The sequence below is a fragment of the Cervus elaphus genome, chromosome 17 (genome assembly GCF_910594005.1).
Source record: "Cervus elaphus chromosome 17, mCerEla1.1, whole genome shotgun sequence".
In the NCBI taxonomy this organism is placed as follows: Eukaryota; Metazoa; Chordata; class Mammalia; order Artiodactyla; family Cervidae; genus Cervus; species Cervus elaphus.
The window spans coordinates 23,261,010-23,279,289 of record NC_057831.1 but is presented as its reverse complement, the minus strand read 5'-3'; the positions used below and the strand labels follow the sequence as shown (position 1 = coordinate 23,279,289).

Below are 18,280 nucleotides of genomic sequence, written 5' to 3'. Positions count from 1 at the left end.
ATTGCTCTGGTTCCTCCAGAGAGAAACCTGGGCAACAATCCTAGGGCTCCTTCTTCCTCATACTTATTTCTCAAATTCATCTCCTTATTTTTATCTGCATTGGCACCATTCCAGTCCATGCCAAAACTATCTTTTGCTTGGGCAACAATAAACAGACTCCTAAGCTGGGGCCTCCTATACTGAGATGCTGTCTGATCTCGGAAGGTCAGGGTCTCCTCCAGGGGAGGCAATCCTTCCGTTACATTTAGGATCCCCTCCAAACGTCCTCCCAATGACCTTTGGGGGCCTGTGCTATCCGGGCCAGTTTCCTCTGGGATTTCAACTTGCACCTCACTGTCTCCGTCTCTCTGCCCTTGCCACACTGGATGTCTTTCAGTTCCACCAGCAGGTCACTCTTTCTGACTCAGAGCATGTGCACATGCCATTCCCTCCGCCTAGAGAGCTTACCTGCCTCTCCTTCCATCTGGCCTAACTTCTATTCAGTTTTCACACTGAATCTTAAAGGTTAATCTCTTGATCAACACCCCTCCCCACACCAAGAGTTATATATCTCTCTCTGTTATATACTCTTTCATAATGTCCTACTTTTTGATGTTGCTGTTTGCTTGACAGCACTCACTACAAAGAATTAGTTATTTGTGGACTTTACTTAGTTTAATGCCTAGTTTTCCTCTACTGTATCACTGGTAGAGGTTAGTACAAGATTCTATTCTTTGATAGAAGCCAAACAATTAAATTTGTTAGAAATGTTTACAGGTAAAACTAAGCAGCTACGGTAAGGGACCTAAGGGGCCCTTCCTTGAGGAGGGGCTCACTGACTTGGGTCCATGGACTTGCGGTGTATATGAGCTGCCCCCTCAGAGATCTCTTCTTACTTCCTGGTTCTTGGCTTAGTTAAACATAGGTCAGTTGATAGATGGCAAACATGGAATGGTGCTACTGTATTCCTATTCCTTTTAGAAAAGACATATGAACTTTAAAAAATATTTAGTTGGGAAAAAGTCCCCCCCCTCAAAAGAAAACAAACTAAAAAGACAAAACCTACGTATTTACACCATTCTCCCCAACATGTAACAGACATAAGTATAATTTCTGTATCATATAAGGCGATCTTACCTTGACAGTTCATTCTTTTGCTTCATGAGCTGTTCATTCTGCTGCTTTAACTTAGAAACTTCCTTTTCTAGCCGCATGTATTCACTTTTCAGGATAAGCGCTTTCGTGCTTTGTACAATGCCACTGCCCCCTCCACAGGTTAAGGGTTTATTTGAAGGCTGAGTATCAACATGTTCTGATACCACTGTGGATGCGAAAGCACAGACAGGTGGGTGATAATTTTAATAGCTCAAAATTAATAACAAAGGGCAATAAGTCATAAAAATAAAAATACCTCGACCACCATCTATCTGGAAGTCAACCCTGACTTCCTTCTCCCTTATCTCACATGCCTATTTAGTCATCAACTTTAAATAGGCATTAGTTAAACATAGGTGAATTTGTTTAATTCAAATTAAACAAATTTGAATTAAACCCTCCTGCTTCTTTCTACCTACCGATTCCACTACCATAACCCTGTTAGTACTGTTTGCTGCGGTAGTTACGATCCTCCCGACAGAGCTGTCCCGCACTTGTCTGTCTTCTATGATCAGTGGAGTCGCCTGGCACACTTCTTCCTGCAGTGTGTGTGTGTGGGCTCCACCAACATTCAGTGAAGTACTAGTGCTCAGTATATGCTTGCTCATGAAACAAACCTGAGTTGATATTAAAGCACACATTATTAAGGATTCTATACTGCGTGTGCAAAAATAATGTAAGGAACTGCTTTGTGCATTTTAGATAAAACTGCATGAAGCTGTGAGGTGCTTTCTGACGGAGACTAATCCACTGGGTCACTGGCAATTTCTTAAAGAAGGGTAAAGGTGTGTGTGGGTAAGACACTCGATGTTCATTTCCTTTTGAATGATTCTGAAATCAGGGACATGAAATTCACAAATCAAGACTACTTATACTGATCCTCCTGTAACAACAAGGAATGCTCAGATCTATTTTTATCTCTTGAAGTTTTTCAGGTTGGAGCTGTGATCACCTTAACACTATCTCTGATTCTTTCTTTTTTACTATCATTTATTTATTTCCTTGGCTGTCAGGTCTTAGTTGAGGCATGTGGGTTCTTTTGTTGTGGCGCACAGACTCTCTAGTTACGGCGCAGACTCTCTAGTTATGGCGCACGGACTCTCTAGTTATGCACACGGACTCTCTAGTTATGGCACACGGACTCTCTAGTTATGCGCACGGACTCTCTAGTTATGGCGCAGACTCTCTAGTTATGGCGCAGACTCTCTAGTTATGGGCACGGACTCTCTAGTTATGCACACGGACTCTCTAGTTATGGCACACGGACTCTCTAGTTATGCGCACGGACTCTCTAGTTATGGCGCAGACTCTCTAGTTATGGGCACGGACTCTCTAGTTATGGTACATGGACTCTCTAGTTACGGCGCACGGACTCTCTAGTTATGGTACATGGACTCTCTAGTTATGCGCACGGACTCTCTAGTTACGGCGCACGGACTCTCTAGTTATGCGCACGGACTCTCTAGTTATGCACACGGACGCTCTAGTTATGGTACATGGACTCTCTAGTTATGCGCACGGACTCTCTAGTTATGGCGCACGGACTCTCTAGTTATGCGCACGGACTCTCTAGTTATGCGCACGGACTCTCTAGTTACGCACACGGACTCTCTAGTTATGGTACATGGACTCTCTAGTTATGCACACGGACTCTCTAGTTATGGCGCACGGACTCTCTAGTTATGCGCACGGACTCTCTAGTTATGGCGCACGGACTCTCTAGTTACGGCGCACGGACTCTCTAGTTATGCGCACGGACTCTCTAGTTATGCACACGGACGCTCTAGTTATGGCACAGACTCTCTAGTTATGGCGCACGGACTCTCTAGTTATGGCACACGGACTCTCTAGTTATGGCGAACGGACTCTCTAGTTATGCGCACGGACTCTCTAGTTATGCACACGGACGCTCTAGTTATGGCACAGACTCTCTAGTTATGGCGCACGGACTCTCTAGTTATGGCACAAGGACTCTCTAGTTACGGCGCACGGACTCTCTAGTTATGGTACATGGACTCTCTAGTTATGCGCACGGACTCTCTAGTTATGGCGCACGGACTCTCTAGTTATGCGCACGGACTCTCTAGTTATGCACACGGACGCTCTAGTTATGGCACAGACTCTCTAGTTATGCACACAGACTCTCTAGTTATGGTGCACGGACTCTCTAGTTATGCGCACGGACTCTCTAGTTATGCACACGGACTCTCTAGTTACGCACACGGACGCTCTAGTTATGCACACGGACGCTCTAGTTATGGCGCACGGACTCTCTAGTTACGCACACGGACTCTCTAGTTATGCACACGGACTCTCTAGTTATGGCACAGACTCTCTAGTTATGCACACGGACTCTCTAGTTACGGCGCACGGACTCTCTAGTTATGCGCACAGACTCTCTAGTTATGGCGCACGGACTCTCTAGTTATGGCGCAGACTCTCTAGTTATGGCGCACGGACGCTCTAGTTATGGCGCAGACTCTCTAGTTATGGCGCACGGACGCTCTAGTTACGGCGCACGGACTCTCTAGTTATGCACACGGACTCTCTAGTTACGGCGCACGGACTCTCTAGTTATGCACACGGACTCTCTAGTTATGCACACGGACTCTCTAGTTACGGCGCACGGACTCTCTAGTTATGCGCACAGACTCTCTAGTTATGCACACGGACTCTCTAGTTACGGCGCACGGACTCTCTAGTTATGGTGCACGGACTCTCTAGTTATGCGCACGGACTCTCTAGTTATGCGCACGGACTCTCTAGTTATGCACACGGACTCTCTAGTTACGCACACGGACTCTCTAGTTATGGCACAGACTCTCTAGTTATGGCGCACGGACTCTCTAGTTATGGCGCACGGACTCTCTAGTTATGCACACGGACTCTCTAGTTATGGCACACGGACTCTCTAGTTACGCACACGGACTCTCTAGTTATGGCACAGACTCTCTAGTTATGGCGCACGGACTCTCTAGTTATGGCGCACGGACTCTCTAGTTATGCGCACGGACTCTCTAGTTATGGCACACGGACTCTCTAGTTATGGCACAGACTCTCTAGTTATGGCGCACGGACTCTCTAGTTATGGCGCACAGACTCTCTAGTTACGCACACGGACTCTCTAGTTATGGCACAGACTCTCTAGTTATGGCGCACGGACTCTCTAGTTATGGTGCACGGACTCTCTAGTTATGCACACGGACTCTCTAGTTATGGCACACGGACTCTCTAGTTATGGCGCACGGACTCTCTAGTTATGGCACAGACTCTCTAGTTATGGCGCACGGACTCTCTAGTTATGGTGCACGGACTCTCTAGTTATGCACACGGACTCTCTAGTTACGCACACGGACGCTCTAGTTATGCACACGGACGCTCTAGTTATGGCGCACGGACTCTCTAGTTACGCACACGGACTCTCTAGTTATGCACACGGACTCTCTAGTTATGGCACAGACTCTCTAGTTATGCACACGGACTCTCTAGTTACGGCGCACGGACTCTCTAGTTATGCGCACAGACTCTCTAGTTATGGCGCACGGACTCTCTAGTTATGGCGCAGACTCTCTAGTTATGGCGCACGGACGCTCTAGTTATGGCGCAGACTCTCTAGTTATGGCGCACGGACTCTCTAGTTACGGCGCACGGACTCTCTAGTTATGCACACGGACTCTCTAGTTACGGCGCACGGACTCTCTAGTTATGCGCACAGACTCTCTAGTTATGCACACGGACTCTCTAGTTACGGCGCACGGACTCTCTAGTTATGCGCACAGACTCTCTAGTTATGCACACGGACTCTCTAGTTACGGCGCACGGACTCTCTAGTTATGGTGCACGGACTCTCTAGTTATGCGCACGGACTCTCTAGTTATGCGCACGGACTCTCTAGTTATGCACACGGACTCTCTAGTTACGCACACGGACTCTCTAGTTATGGCACAGACTCTCTAGTTATGGCGCACGGACTCTCTAGTTATGGCGCACGGACTCTCTAGTTATGCACACGGACTCTCTAGTTATGGCACACGGACTCTCTAGTTACGCACACGGACTCTCTAGTTATGGCACAGACTCTCTAGTTATGGCGCACGGACTCTCTAGTTATGGCGCACGGACTCTCTAGTTATGCGCACGGACTCTCTAGTTATGGCACACGGACTCTCTAGTTATGGCACAGACTCTCTAGTTATGGCGCACGGACTCTCTAGTTATGGCGCACGGACTCTCTAGTTACGCACACGGACTCTCTAGTTATGGCACAGACTCTCTAGTTATGGCGCACGGACTCTCTAGTTATGGTGCACGGACTCTCTAGTTATGCACACGGACTCTCTAGTTATGGCACACGGACTCTCTAGTTATGGCGCACGGACTCTCTAGTTATGGCGCACGGACTCTCTAGTTATGGCACAGACTCTCTAGTTATGGCGCACGGACTCTCTAGTTATGGTGCACGGACTCTCTAGTTATGCTGCACGGACTCTCTAGTTATGGCACAGACTCTCTAGTTACGGCGCACGGACTCTCTAGTTACGGCGCACGGACTCTCTAGTTATGCGCACAGACTCTCTAGTTATGCACACGGACTCTCTAGTTACGGCGCACGGACTCTCTAGTTATGCGCACAGACTCTCTAGTTATGCACACGGACTCTCTAGTTACGGCGCACGGACTCTCTAGTTATGGTGCACAGACTCTCTAGTTATGCACACGGACTCTCTAGTTATGCGCACGGACTCTCTAGTTATGCACACGGACTCTCTAGTTACGCACACGGACTCTCTAGTTATGGCACAGACTCTCTAGTTATGGCGCACGGACTCTCTAGTTATGGCGCACGGACTCTCTAGTTATGCACACGGACTCTCTAGTTATGGCACACGGACTCTCTAGTTATGGCACACGGACTCTCTAGTTACGCACACGGACTCTCTAGTTATGGCACAGACTCTCTAGTTATGGCGCACGGACTCTCTAGTTATGGCGCACGGACTCTCTAGTTATGCGCACGGACTCTCTAGTTATGGCACACGGACTCTCTAGTTATGGCACAGACTCTCTAGTTATGGCGCACGGACTCTCTAGTTATGGCGCACGGACTCTCTAGTTATGCACACGGACTCTCTAGTTATGGCACAGACTCTCTAGTTATGGCGCACGGACTCTCTAGTTATGGTGCACGGACTCTCTAGTTATGCACACGGACTCTCTAGTTATGGCACACGGACTCTCTAGTTATGGCGCACGGACTCTCTAGTTATGGCACAGACTCTCTAGTTATGGCGCACGGACTCTCTAGTTATGGCGCACGGACTCTCTAGTTATGGCACACGGACTCTCTAGTTACGCACACGGACTCTCTAGTTATGGCACAGACTCTCTAGTTATGGCGCACGGACTCTCTAGTTATGGCGCACGGACTCTCTAGTTATGCGCACGGACTCTCTAGTTATGGCACACGGACTCTCTAGTTATGGCACAGACTCTCTAGTTATGGCGCACGGACTCTCTAGTTATGGCGCACGGACTCTCTAGTTATGCACACGGACTCTCTAGTTATGGCACAGACTCTCTAGTTATGGCGCACGGGCTCTCTAGTTATGGTGCACGGACTCTCTAGTTATGCACACGGACTCTCTAGTTATGGCACACGGCCTCTCTAGTTATGGCGCACGGACTCTCTAGTTATGGCACAGACTCTCTAGTTATGGCGCACGGACTCTCTAGTTATGGTGCATGGACTCTCTAGTTATGGCACAGACTCTCTAGTTATGGCACACGGACTCTCTAGTTATGGTGCACGGACTCTCTAGTTATGCACACGGACTCTCTAGTTATGCGCACGGACTCTCTAGTTATGCACACGGACTCTCTAGTTACGGCGCACGGACTCTCTAGTTACTGCGCACAGACTCTCTAGTTATGCACACGGACTCTCTAGTTACGGCGCACGGACTCTCTAGTTACGGCGCACAGACTCTCTAGTTATGCGCACAGACTCTCTAGTTATGCACACGGACTCTCTAGTTACGGCGCACGGACTCTCTAGTTATGGTGCACGGACTCTCTAGTTATGCACACGGACTCTCTAGTTATGCGCACGGACTCTCTAGTTACGCACACGGACTCTCTAGTTACGCACACGGACTCTCTAGTTATGGCACAGACTCTCTAGTTATGGCGCACGGACTCTCTAGTTATGGCGCACGGACTCTCTAGTTATGCACACGGACTCTCTAGTTATGGCACACGGACTCTCTAGTTACGCACACGGACTCTCTAGTTATGGCACAGACTCTCTAGTTATGGCGCACGGACTCTCTAGTTATGGCGCACGGACTCTCTAGTAATGCGCACGGACTCTCTAGTTATGGCACACGGACTCTCTAGTTATGGCACAGACTCTCTAGTTATGGCGCACGGACTCTCTAGTTATGGCGCACGGACTCTCTAGTTACGCACACGGACTCTCTAGTTATGGCACAGACTCTCTAGTTATGGCGCACGGACTCTCTAGTTATGGCACACGGACGCTCTAGTTATGCACACGGACGCTCTAGTTATGCAGACTCTCTAGTTATGGCGCAAGGACTCTCTAGTTACGGCGCACGGACTCTCTAGTTACAGCGCAAGGACTCTCTAGTTACGCACACGGACTCTCTAGTTATGGTGCACGGACTCTCTAGTTATCCACACGGACTCTCTAGTTATGGCACAGACTCTCTAGTTATGGCGCACGGACTCTCTAGTTACGCACACGGACTCTCTAGTTATGCGCACGGACTCTCTAGTTATCCACACGGACTCTCTAGTTATGGCACAGACTCTCTAGTTACGGCGCACGGACTCTCTAGTTATGCACACGGACGCTCTAGTTATGGCGCACGGACTCTCTAGTTATGGCGCACGGACTCTCTAGTTACGCACACGGACTCTCTAGTTATGGCACAGACTCTCTAGTTACGCACACGGACTCTCTAGTTATGGCGCACGGACTCTCTAGTTATGCGCACGGACTCTCTAGTAATGCGCACGGACTCTCTAGTTATGGGCACGGACTCTCTAGTTACGGCGCACGGACTCTCTAGTTATGCGCACGGACTCTCTAGTTACGCACATGGGCTTAGTAGTTCTGCGGCATATGGGCTCTTAGTTCCCTGACCAGGGATTGAACCTGAATTCCCTGTGTTGCAAGGTGGATTCTTCAACCACCTGAGCACCAGCGAAGTGTACCGTCTTTTCTTTTTTAAATGAGTGGACAATAATACACACAAATATCATCCTCCATTTGCTAGACCTTCAGAATTTTCAGTGTGCTTGCACATACGACTTTTAGTGTGATCCTTAAAACGATTACATACATAAGCTAAGTCAGGGCTGTCCTCAGGGTTTCACACAGCATTAAACGAGGGCAATCAATTCAGAGACCTGTCCTTGACTGTGAATTCAATGCTTGTCCTACTCTACAAAGCTGATCTAAGTATTGGTCAGCGTTTTCTCTTTATAAATGAAACACAAAAAATAGACATACAGAAAAAGGTATAGTTTGAGAGATATATAGGCAGAAAGTTGATCACTGGACTTGAAGACTGTTCCTATGATAAATTGGAGTCTGCCAGTAAGAACAAGTCGGATAATATTTAACTGTGAATGGATATTTTTACTGTGCATATAGTCACAATCTACTAAGATATGTGCTTGTATTTTTATTGGGAAGTGTACTTCTACCCTGATAGTTAAGCCATTCTTTTATAGTACTGAAGATATCTTCACTAATATGTAAAGATTTGATAATGCAAAAGCAAATTTCCTCTTTTCTAAGAATCTATAATGGAGAAACAGTCAAGATTATAGGAAACTAAGGAGATGTCACAGGATAAATATAAGCCCAATGAATTCATCTGAAAAATAGTTTTTTCTAAATCAGTGATTAACTTAGGTTTATTCTTGATTATCATTATCTATAATAGTAGTCTTCAAAATGTTTAAGTGTACTGAAGTAAAATGGAAAGATTGGGAAGTATCAGCATTTTCCACTTACTTGATGTATCTTGGGCCTGTTGATTTCTTCTAAGATTTTCTCTCAATAACCTTATAACTTCTTTTTGATATTCTACAGTGGCTTTTGTTGAAGCAATTCTATTAAGAGCAACAGAAATATGTAAAAACCCAGAAACAGACTTTTAATGAAGGAATAACACACAACTGCTATCAAGAATTTTCTAGCAAGACACATCATATCAACATGTTTACAGGTAGCAGTAGGTAACCCCTCATACCTTCCTGGTATCACACACCTCACAGCTATAATATCATCAAATTGGAAATATTTGTCTGGTTGCAGGAATGACTTTTTTTTTTAACATTGAGAAATCAATTCTATTTAAATTTCTGGAAGCTCAATAGCTGTTAAAAGTATATTGAGTAAAATTATACCTGGGAGCACCATAAAACAAGTAACTGGTCTGTTACCATGAGGTCCAAGAAACACCAAGAAGGTATAACAATCACCAGAGCATGAAAGCAAAAAGCAGCTTCCGTTCTAAAGTCAGGAAAGCAAACCCTAGCTGCAGCTCTGGTTCAAGGTGTTATAATCAAAGGTCAAATTCTGCTCATTGTTCCCTGGTAGAGACATTTTATGAACTGTTTGCTTAAGCATTAATCAGCAGTGATAAATTATAAGACACTCTGCCCTTTTTAGAGGCTGACAGTATCTGCTGATTCTATTCTGTAAGTAAAATTGCTTTTTATGATGAAGATCTTAACAGATATAAGTTTCACTTTTTATCACTAGAAGGCTGGTTAGAACAAATGAAGATCTGGAGTGCTACGTATTTGGCAAAATCACACATCATCATTAAATATTTATTAAAGATTTGTAGGAAGAATAAAAATGTTAAGAGCCAGAAGGGATAAGAAATTCTTTAATATAAACCAATCCTTTTACTGATTATGAATGTGAGGCCCAGAGAGATAAACAGCTTGTTAAAGGTGATATATTCATTAGAGGCAATATATTTCTAATTTAGTTTCCCTGACACTGTCTAATGGTCTTTTCATTATTCTATATCACAAAGAACTTCAGGCATGCTATTATGTATATGGGCTGTGTGTGTGTGAGTCACTCAGTTGTGTTCAACTCTTTGCAATCCCACTGACTGTAGCCCATCAGGCTCTTCTGTTCATGGAATTCTCTAGGCAAGAATACTGGAGTGGGTTGCCCTTCTCTTCTCTAGGGGATCTTCCTGACTCAGGGATCGAACCCAGGTCTCCCGCATTGCAGGCAGATTCTTTTTACCATCTGAGCCACCAGGGAAGCCCCATGTGTATGGTACTATATAAATAAATCAATAAAAAAGAATATGCTCTTAGGTATTAGGTATCATAATTTAAAAGGAAATATAACTTTCCCACAAAAACATGACAGAAAGAATAAATAAAATAAACAAAAACCAACAGAAACCTTAGCAAACTGGAACCCACAGGTTTTTTTTGGCCACATCTTGTGGCTTGCTGAATCTTACTTCCCTGGCCAGGGATTGAACCTGGGGCCATGGCAGTGAAGGCACCAAGTCCTAACTACTGGACTGCCAGGGAACTCCCCACCACAGGGTTTTTAACATTCACTTCCAAGAGTAAAGAGAGTATTTTAAAGCTATTTATACATAATAAGCAAAAAGCATCCCCCCCCCCCCTCCAAAAAAGATGTGTTAGCAACCAGGATTGTGCTCATTTAAAAACCTTTATGTATGTAATGAGAATTTAATAAATTTAAACTCTGTGAGTGGTTGTATTTATTTTTAGAAAAGCAAATAATATTTTCTTATATTTTAAAAAACTTAACTAATGCAAAGAAATTTATATAATTAAAGCAAATTTAAGCTTTTAAAAGCACGTTCAATTAAGGCAAAGACATACTCCTTTTCAAACTCCTTCGCATTTTTCATCTTCTCTAGGTCTACTTTCACCAGCTTCATTTTGAGATCTTCAATTTCTTCTTTATAAGGTTTAGCTCCTAAAGCAGCTTTGTCCTAGATTTTTTACAGAACAGAAAAATACAATAATTTTAGAGAAATTCTGAAGAGCTGCCTTGATCTGGTAGGAAACATTTGGAAACAGCAATCTTTTAATATATGAAAAGCAGGGGAGGCATAAATTTTAACCCTGAAATGAATAACAGATAGATATTTGAGGTAAAGTAATTGGAAGTGAATATGTATTTAGAGAACATATGATTTTTGTTTCTTTCAACAAGTTTTTTTCCCAATCTAAAACAATCTACCTAAACAAATGAAACAGAGGTAGAAAACAGTGAAATGGATAGAGAAAGGTTAATCAGGAAAATGAAAGAAAAAGATGCCAGTACAACAATATAAATATCAAACTGGAATCAAATTTAAGGCACAAAGTACTACTCAGCATTGTTGAGGGTTTTTTTTTTTTGGCTGCACTACAATGGCATGTGGGATCTTAGTTCCCCAACCAGGTATTGAACTCACATCCCCTTGCAGTGGAAGCACAGAGTCTTAATCACTGGACCACCAGGGGATTCCCTGTTGAGGATATTTTATAGTCAAAGATGGTCCATCCACCAACTTGGAACTCAGGCTTTTACATGAACTAGAGAAATAACCTTCCATCTTATTTGAGCCATTGCATTTTTGGTTCCCTTTTTTATAGCAGCTAACATGTCACATTAATACACTCTCCTGAATTCTCTCTTCAAATGACAAGTGTTTAAAAATTAACTAAGACCATGATATCCTTTAGCCAAAATCCTCTGATGATTTCCCATCTTACCCAGAATAAAAACCAGAGGAGCCTGCAAGACCCTTTATGATTTGGCTCTCTGCTATTTTTCACCTCCTTTCCCACCTCTATCCTCTTGCTCACTCTGCTCGGGAGACACTGGCTTTCTTGTGGTTTCCTAAACATGTCTAGGACTTTCTGTGTTTCTGTGTTGAGACCTCTGTGTTTGCTACTTCCTTCGCCTAGAAAGCCCTTCTACCACCCTGCTCACCCCATCACTTCACGTCACCCTAAAGGTGTGGCCCTCCTCAGTAACCCTTTATAAAATCACATCTCTTTCCCTTACACTCCCACTTTTATTCAGTATCCCCGTACTTTGTCTGGCTTACTTTTTTTCCATTGCATTTTTCACTACTTGACACACATATATATATTTCATTATTTTCTCACTTCCTGAATGATATAAACTCCCTGAAGGAAGGGAGAAATTTTTTATCCCATCCCTGTACGTGTGGCATCTAGAACAACCACTAACACACAGCACGCAGCCAACAAATATTTGTTGAATAAACAAAAATGTGGTCATTAAATTATCTGAAATATTAAAATATTAGTCCCCAAATTCTAAAGCTTCACAGTGAATTTTCTTGGTTTTAGCTATACCAACAATTGTCAAAAAAACAAAACATTATTTTCTCTTGCCTCTCTGTTTCATGTCTCATTGAGTGAGCCTGAATTTTTAGAACAATATTAAATAATGGAAAGAATAGACATTCTTGACTAGTTCCCAATTTTAACTACAATGAAGAGACACAGGTGCAGAGATAACACAAATACCTATTAATGTTGGACTCAAGTAAAAGAAGTATGAGAGGTGGCTGGGCTAAAACAAAAGGGAGTGGTAAAGATACGATTGATGAGGGTACAAATGGTGTAATGGCATTCATGGTCAAAAACATTTATACTATTGTTCTTTATAAAAACAGGTCAGAGTCAGCCGACAGTGTAGCAGGTGGGACTCAACAACAAGGGATTAAGTAGAAGAAAAGAGAATTTTAAAATGTACTTATCTAATAAAGAATATTATTTGGATCTGAAGCTTTTTTTTTGAAAAATAAAAAATATACTTTAAACTATAAAGAATAATATTTATATGTCTCTTAAAAACAATTTTTTTTGGAAGATAAAAATCATTTTGGATGAAAACATATTCCTACATTTCATTTCTAAGTTGTCACTTGCTTTTTAAAAGTTTTGAGTCCTGAACTTCAGATATGCATAGGTAATACAAAGCTGAAGTAAAAGCTGAGTCCCAAAGCATCTGTCAAATTCAACAGTAAAAGAAAAAAAAAATAACACTCTTTGATTTGTAAAATGAGATTGTTAAATTACCTGAAGTACTTGGACCATTTCTTTTGTTTTTTCAAGGCATTCATTTGATTCATTAACTTGCTGTTGAAGTTTTGCTATTATATCATTAGTCATCTCAAGTTCTTTCTGCATCTTCATAATCTTGCCCTCCTTATGCATAGCACTTTCTTTAGCTTCACGGAGTGATGTTTCCAGCGCTTGAATTTTCTAGTAGAAAAAGTACACATTTAAGGTCTGCCATAAAGACAGTCACAGTACATAAGTTTAAGACAAAGATAATCATATACAGGTATTCATTTTCACAGATCGCATTAACAAAGGATAGAAGAGAAGGAGAAGCCAAATGCCAATTTACACACCTATTTTTTTAAATTTATAAGCTGATGCTTTTTGAGTTAAAAAACACCCAGATTTTACATTATAAGGTTTACTGTTTATTTACTCGTTAGCATGGTACCAAGCATTTAAACAGGCACCTACATTTTAAATGAGCACAACTTAAGAGTTGATAATTAGCTCTTTAAAGTAATATGTCTTTTCCTTTATTTTTATTATCTAGTTTTGAACTTGAAAAATAAAAGCATATGGAACAATTGATGAAGAGTAACTTTCCCCAACTCAGTACCCCAGCTGACCCTAAGGTAATGACTTGACTCTTCCAGGTATATCCTTCCGGAAGTTTTCTATGTGTAGCTAAGCATATGTGAATATTCAATTCATAAAAACAGTCACACACACAGTAGGAACATACTAAATAAATAGTTCTGCATTAAAGAAAAAACTTGACAATATATTTTCCAGATCTTTCCATTATCAATGCACATTGTTGTTCAGTAGCTAAGTCATGGTCGATTCTTTGCAACCCCGTGGGTGTAGCCAGCCAGACTCCTCTGTCCATGGAATTCACTCCACGGCAAGAATACTGGAGTGGGTTGCCATTCCTTTCTCCAGGAATTTGCTCAGATTAATGTCCATTGAGTCAGTGATGCTATCTATGTAGATCTCTCATATTTGTTTTCCTGGGTACATATATCCTGTTTCATGGAAATTATCCACTAATGAACATTTAGGTGATTTCTAGTTTTTTTTCCAGGTGCCAAAAATACTGGAATTTAAATATCTGAATTTGTTCATATTTATAAGATTATTCACATACATATACATGCAGGTTTTCTCAGAAAATACATTTCTTTTTGACCTACCCAGAATTTATTTTTATTTGAGTGAGGTGGAAATCCAGAATTTCCACCCCCCCAGATGTCAAGCTGTTTGTTCTGAATCAAATATTAAGTAAACTGTTTTTTCTTCACTGAGTTAATTGTTAACCATCATCATATACAAATTCTCAAACTTTCCTGAGTGTACTGAACTTTGTTCTGTTCCAATGCTCTATTTATTTCTGCATCATTACCAAACTATTCTACTTATCTATTCCTATATCATTACCAAACTACTCTAATTTGGCATAATTTCCAAACTAATAGCATATGATTTCTTATCTGATAAGGAATGTCCTGGGTCACTGCTTCTTCATCTTACTGCTTTGTTAGATGGGTTTCAAATTTCTGCCAGTTTACTGAGGTCTGTAGTAATCAATACATCAATCAACTGTATACTAGTGATCTTCTGGTTTCCGCTGGAATTTATTAAACTAGTGGCTGTTGTTTTATTACGAGTGTTTATTTCAGTAAAAATGATCAGTTATAATTTACTCTTGGGTTCCTCACTAAGTCATTTTGTGTGATAATAAAATAAAATATCATGTTTGCTTTAGAGAGTCCCAGTAAGGGTAAAATAATTGAATTATTCATGTAACATACTGATTCTTGTGCACAGGTTAATCTGCTTACAAAATCTATTTTTAGCCTCTTCCATTTTTATTTTCATTATAACATTAACCTATATGAAAGACTGATGATAATTAGAGAAACCCTAAATTGCTCTTTCCCCCTAAACTAGTTTTGTATAAAGACACAGATTATAGTTTAATAGAAAGTCACATGCTTTAGGAAACTTACACTGTACGGTAATACTTTAAGTGGTGTATGCATCTAGTCATCAGATTAAGCTATGAGTTACTTCTGCTTCACAATCCAAAGGGAAGATCTTATATAACACCTAGCTGTTTAATTAGCTGAATGACAGTCACAATAGAACTCTATTTTAAAAAAACAAGCCCATCACCCATATACAAAGATAGCCCATGTTCCCTAACACATTCAATACTATAATTTTGCTCTGAAATGCTATGTAAGACATGCTATATGTAAATGTCATATAAGATGTTAAAGGCATTTTAAGACTTTGATGAAGCTGCAAATTGAAAAACCTGAGAAAGTACACACCTCTGTGACTTGCTGTGTAGCTCTTGTTGTGACATGAAGATTCCTGTCTTCTGTAGTAGGATTACCAAGAGAACCAGAGGTCAGGGAGAGCTTCAAAGTTTGGTAATTTTTAAATAGTTTTTCATTGTTTTCTTTCACTGATTTCAGATCATGTTCCCATTCTTTGGCTATGGTAGCATTTCTTTCTTCAAACTCTGTTAATTCATTCATTATAGCCTATTGAATTGTAAAAACACCATTATAGCCCTAAAATGAAATGAATTATACACATACACAAAAAAGGAAAACACTTATGAAAACACTGGAGTTCTAGGACAAGGCATAGGCTGACACCTATCATTCAGCACACTCTAGAAGAGAACTTTAAAAGAATGTGAACATTCTTTGTGGTTCAAATCAGTTCCTGAAATTTCAAATGACGTTGGATGTTGGTGATGAGAATAAAAGAATAAGGGCTGAAGAGCACCTGTACTGCTTTGCAAGATGATAATCTCACTTTATTGGATCCCAACTAACACACGAAGAAGAATCTGAAGAATTATGCAGGTTAAAGTTATTATGTATGTTATGATATATACCACATCATATATAAACATTAACTGACATCTAATAGCAGGACATAGCCAGTAAACTTAACAACAAGCCATTTTCATTCTAAACCTCACTGTTTATAGGGAAAATCATTCTCTGACTTTTGGTAATTAATCTGAAAACCCTGTATTTCTGTGCAGGGAATAATGATCAACTAACATCTTCTTTTACATCAACGCCTAACTACTTCTGAAATTACTCATATAATCCTTTTACTTCCTAACTTCTAAGGCATGTACTTTTTGCTGTCATCATGGATGCCTTATTGGTCTTACCTATAAATTTCTTGGTGGCTTTATGGCAAATTTGTCAGAGTTGGATCCTAAATTACTTGTGTTCTTGCCAGCATCCTGGATGCTCCATAGCGCTAAACTAGGACCTCACACTATATAGAATTACCAGCTTCTTCTTTCAGGGTGCTGGAGGAAGCCACATATCTATGCTGATACTCATTGCAAGAGTGCCTACTTTCTTTTTTCATTGAAGTGTAATTGATTTACAATGCTGTGTTAGTTTCAGGTGTAGAGAAAAGTGATTCAGTTATACATATGTACCTATTTTATTTTTTCTTCAGATCCTTTTCCCTTACAGGTTATTACAAAATATTGAGTACAGTTCCCTGTGCAGAACAGTAGGACCTTGTTGGATGAATTCCTACTTTCTGATCACAACTGGGCCTTCAACATTGCAAGAACAACACTTAATTATGTGGAGATTACCTTATCCAAACACTGGCTATGCATTTCTCCATTGACTGTGAACTATTTTTTTTTTTTTTGAAACAACTCATTTACTATTTTGCTAGCTTAGAGTATTTAACGAATGGATGAGCAATCCAGTCACAGGCAATTATTCTTTTTAGAAACATTATTTATATTTCAATATGATTAAAGTATTGTTTCCAGATGAAGTTAAAGTCTTTGTCTGGAAATAACTACCCAAACACAGAGATATAACACTAATATTAAACACTGTAATATTAATCCAGGTCCCTCTGCTCCAATTACTTATGGTGGTTTAGTCACTAAGTTGTGTCCGACTCTTGTGACCCCATGGACTGTAGCCCACCTGGCTCCTCTCTCCATGGGATTTCCCAGGCAAGAATATTGGAGTGGGTTGCCTTCTCCATTGATTACATGCAGTAACAAGTGATTCTCTGATTACTGCATATTTTTCTAGGTATACGAGATAGGGATTACTTCAGAAAGTAGAATGACTATTCCGATCAGTAAAAGGTGAAACAATAAACTGACTGAAAGGGATGTTGGCTCTTATGAATCTGTTCTCTAGGGCTGGTCACCTTTGGAACGATGATTACAAACCACAGCGTGAACATCAAAGCTGAAGGATCCGGGCATGTAACAGTGACACTGCTGAGATGAAAAGCATGTGAGGCCTTACAAGTGAAGCACCTGACCAGGCTTGTCCAGGGGTTTCCTGAAACAGGCTCATGGCTCACACTGTCAGAGGCTGCTTGGAAAAAAGGCTCAGTTCCTACAGAAGCAGCCCAAAGTGAGAATAGAAAGAGGAAAACGGCAAGAAGATTTTGTGTGTAAAAAATTGATTGCTACACAGCAAGATTTTATCTTCTTTACAAGTATAAATATATCTTTAATTATCCTAAGGAAGCATAATACATTAGAGGCAGAAGATGTTTTACAGTCAACTTTTTTCACAAAGCACACGCAAATAAATTTTAAGAAAATACTTAAAAGAAGAAGAAAGAGGTAGCACAAGAAAATTACTACTTACCGTTATTTTCTTATGATAGAAGTTATTCACTTGACAAATACTATCATTTTCTTCCTGGATGACATTTTTAAGCTTTTCTATATCAAAATGAGCATTCAACCACTCTTCCAAAAACCGAGTCATTTCTTTTCTATTACTTAGTACTTGCTGAAATTCAGTCTTTATGCTATGGAAATCACTTTCTGAAAAATCCTTAAGAATTTCCTGTGAAAAATAAGCATTGAATCACCTGAACATTAGAAAAGTTTTAATCTAAATATCATAAAAAGGGAAAAACACCTTACTGAACTTTATTCTTAATATTTTAAAGTAAATATAATTTTAATTTAAAA

At 41.0% G+C, this 18,280-nt stretch overlaps 1 protein-coding gene and 1 non-coding gene across 5 annotated transcripts in view; both read right to left on the bottom strand.

The window, feature by feature from the left end:
* The window catches only part of CENPE (centromere protein E), a 78,762-nt gene that overhangs the window by 3,632 nt on the left and 56,850 nt on the right, over positions 1-18,280 (bottom strand). For all 4 annotated transcript variants that reach the window (XM_043871246.1, XM_043871248.1, XM_043871247.1 and 1 more), the window contains 6 exons: positions 17,949-18,152; positions 15,606-15,821; positions 13,282-13,467; positions 11,059-11,171; positions 9,182-9,279; positions 1,117-1,300 (listed from right to left, as the gene is read on the bottom strand). In XM_043871246.1, coding sequence (XP_043727181.1) covers positions 1,117-1,300; positions 9,182-9,279; positions 11,059-11,171; positions 13,282-13,467; positions 15,606-15,821; positions 17,949-18,152 — 1,001 coding nt within the window. The remainder of the gene's footprint in view (positions 1-1,116; positions 1,301-9,181; positions 9,280-11,058; positions 11,172-13,281; positions 13,468-15,605; positions 15,822-17,948; positions 18,153-18,280) is intronic.
* TRNAE-UUC lies at positions 10,665-10,737 on the bottom strand. Its single transcript has one exon. It is a non-coding gene; the product is annotated as a tRNA-Glu (tRNA).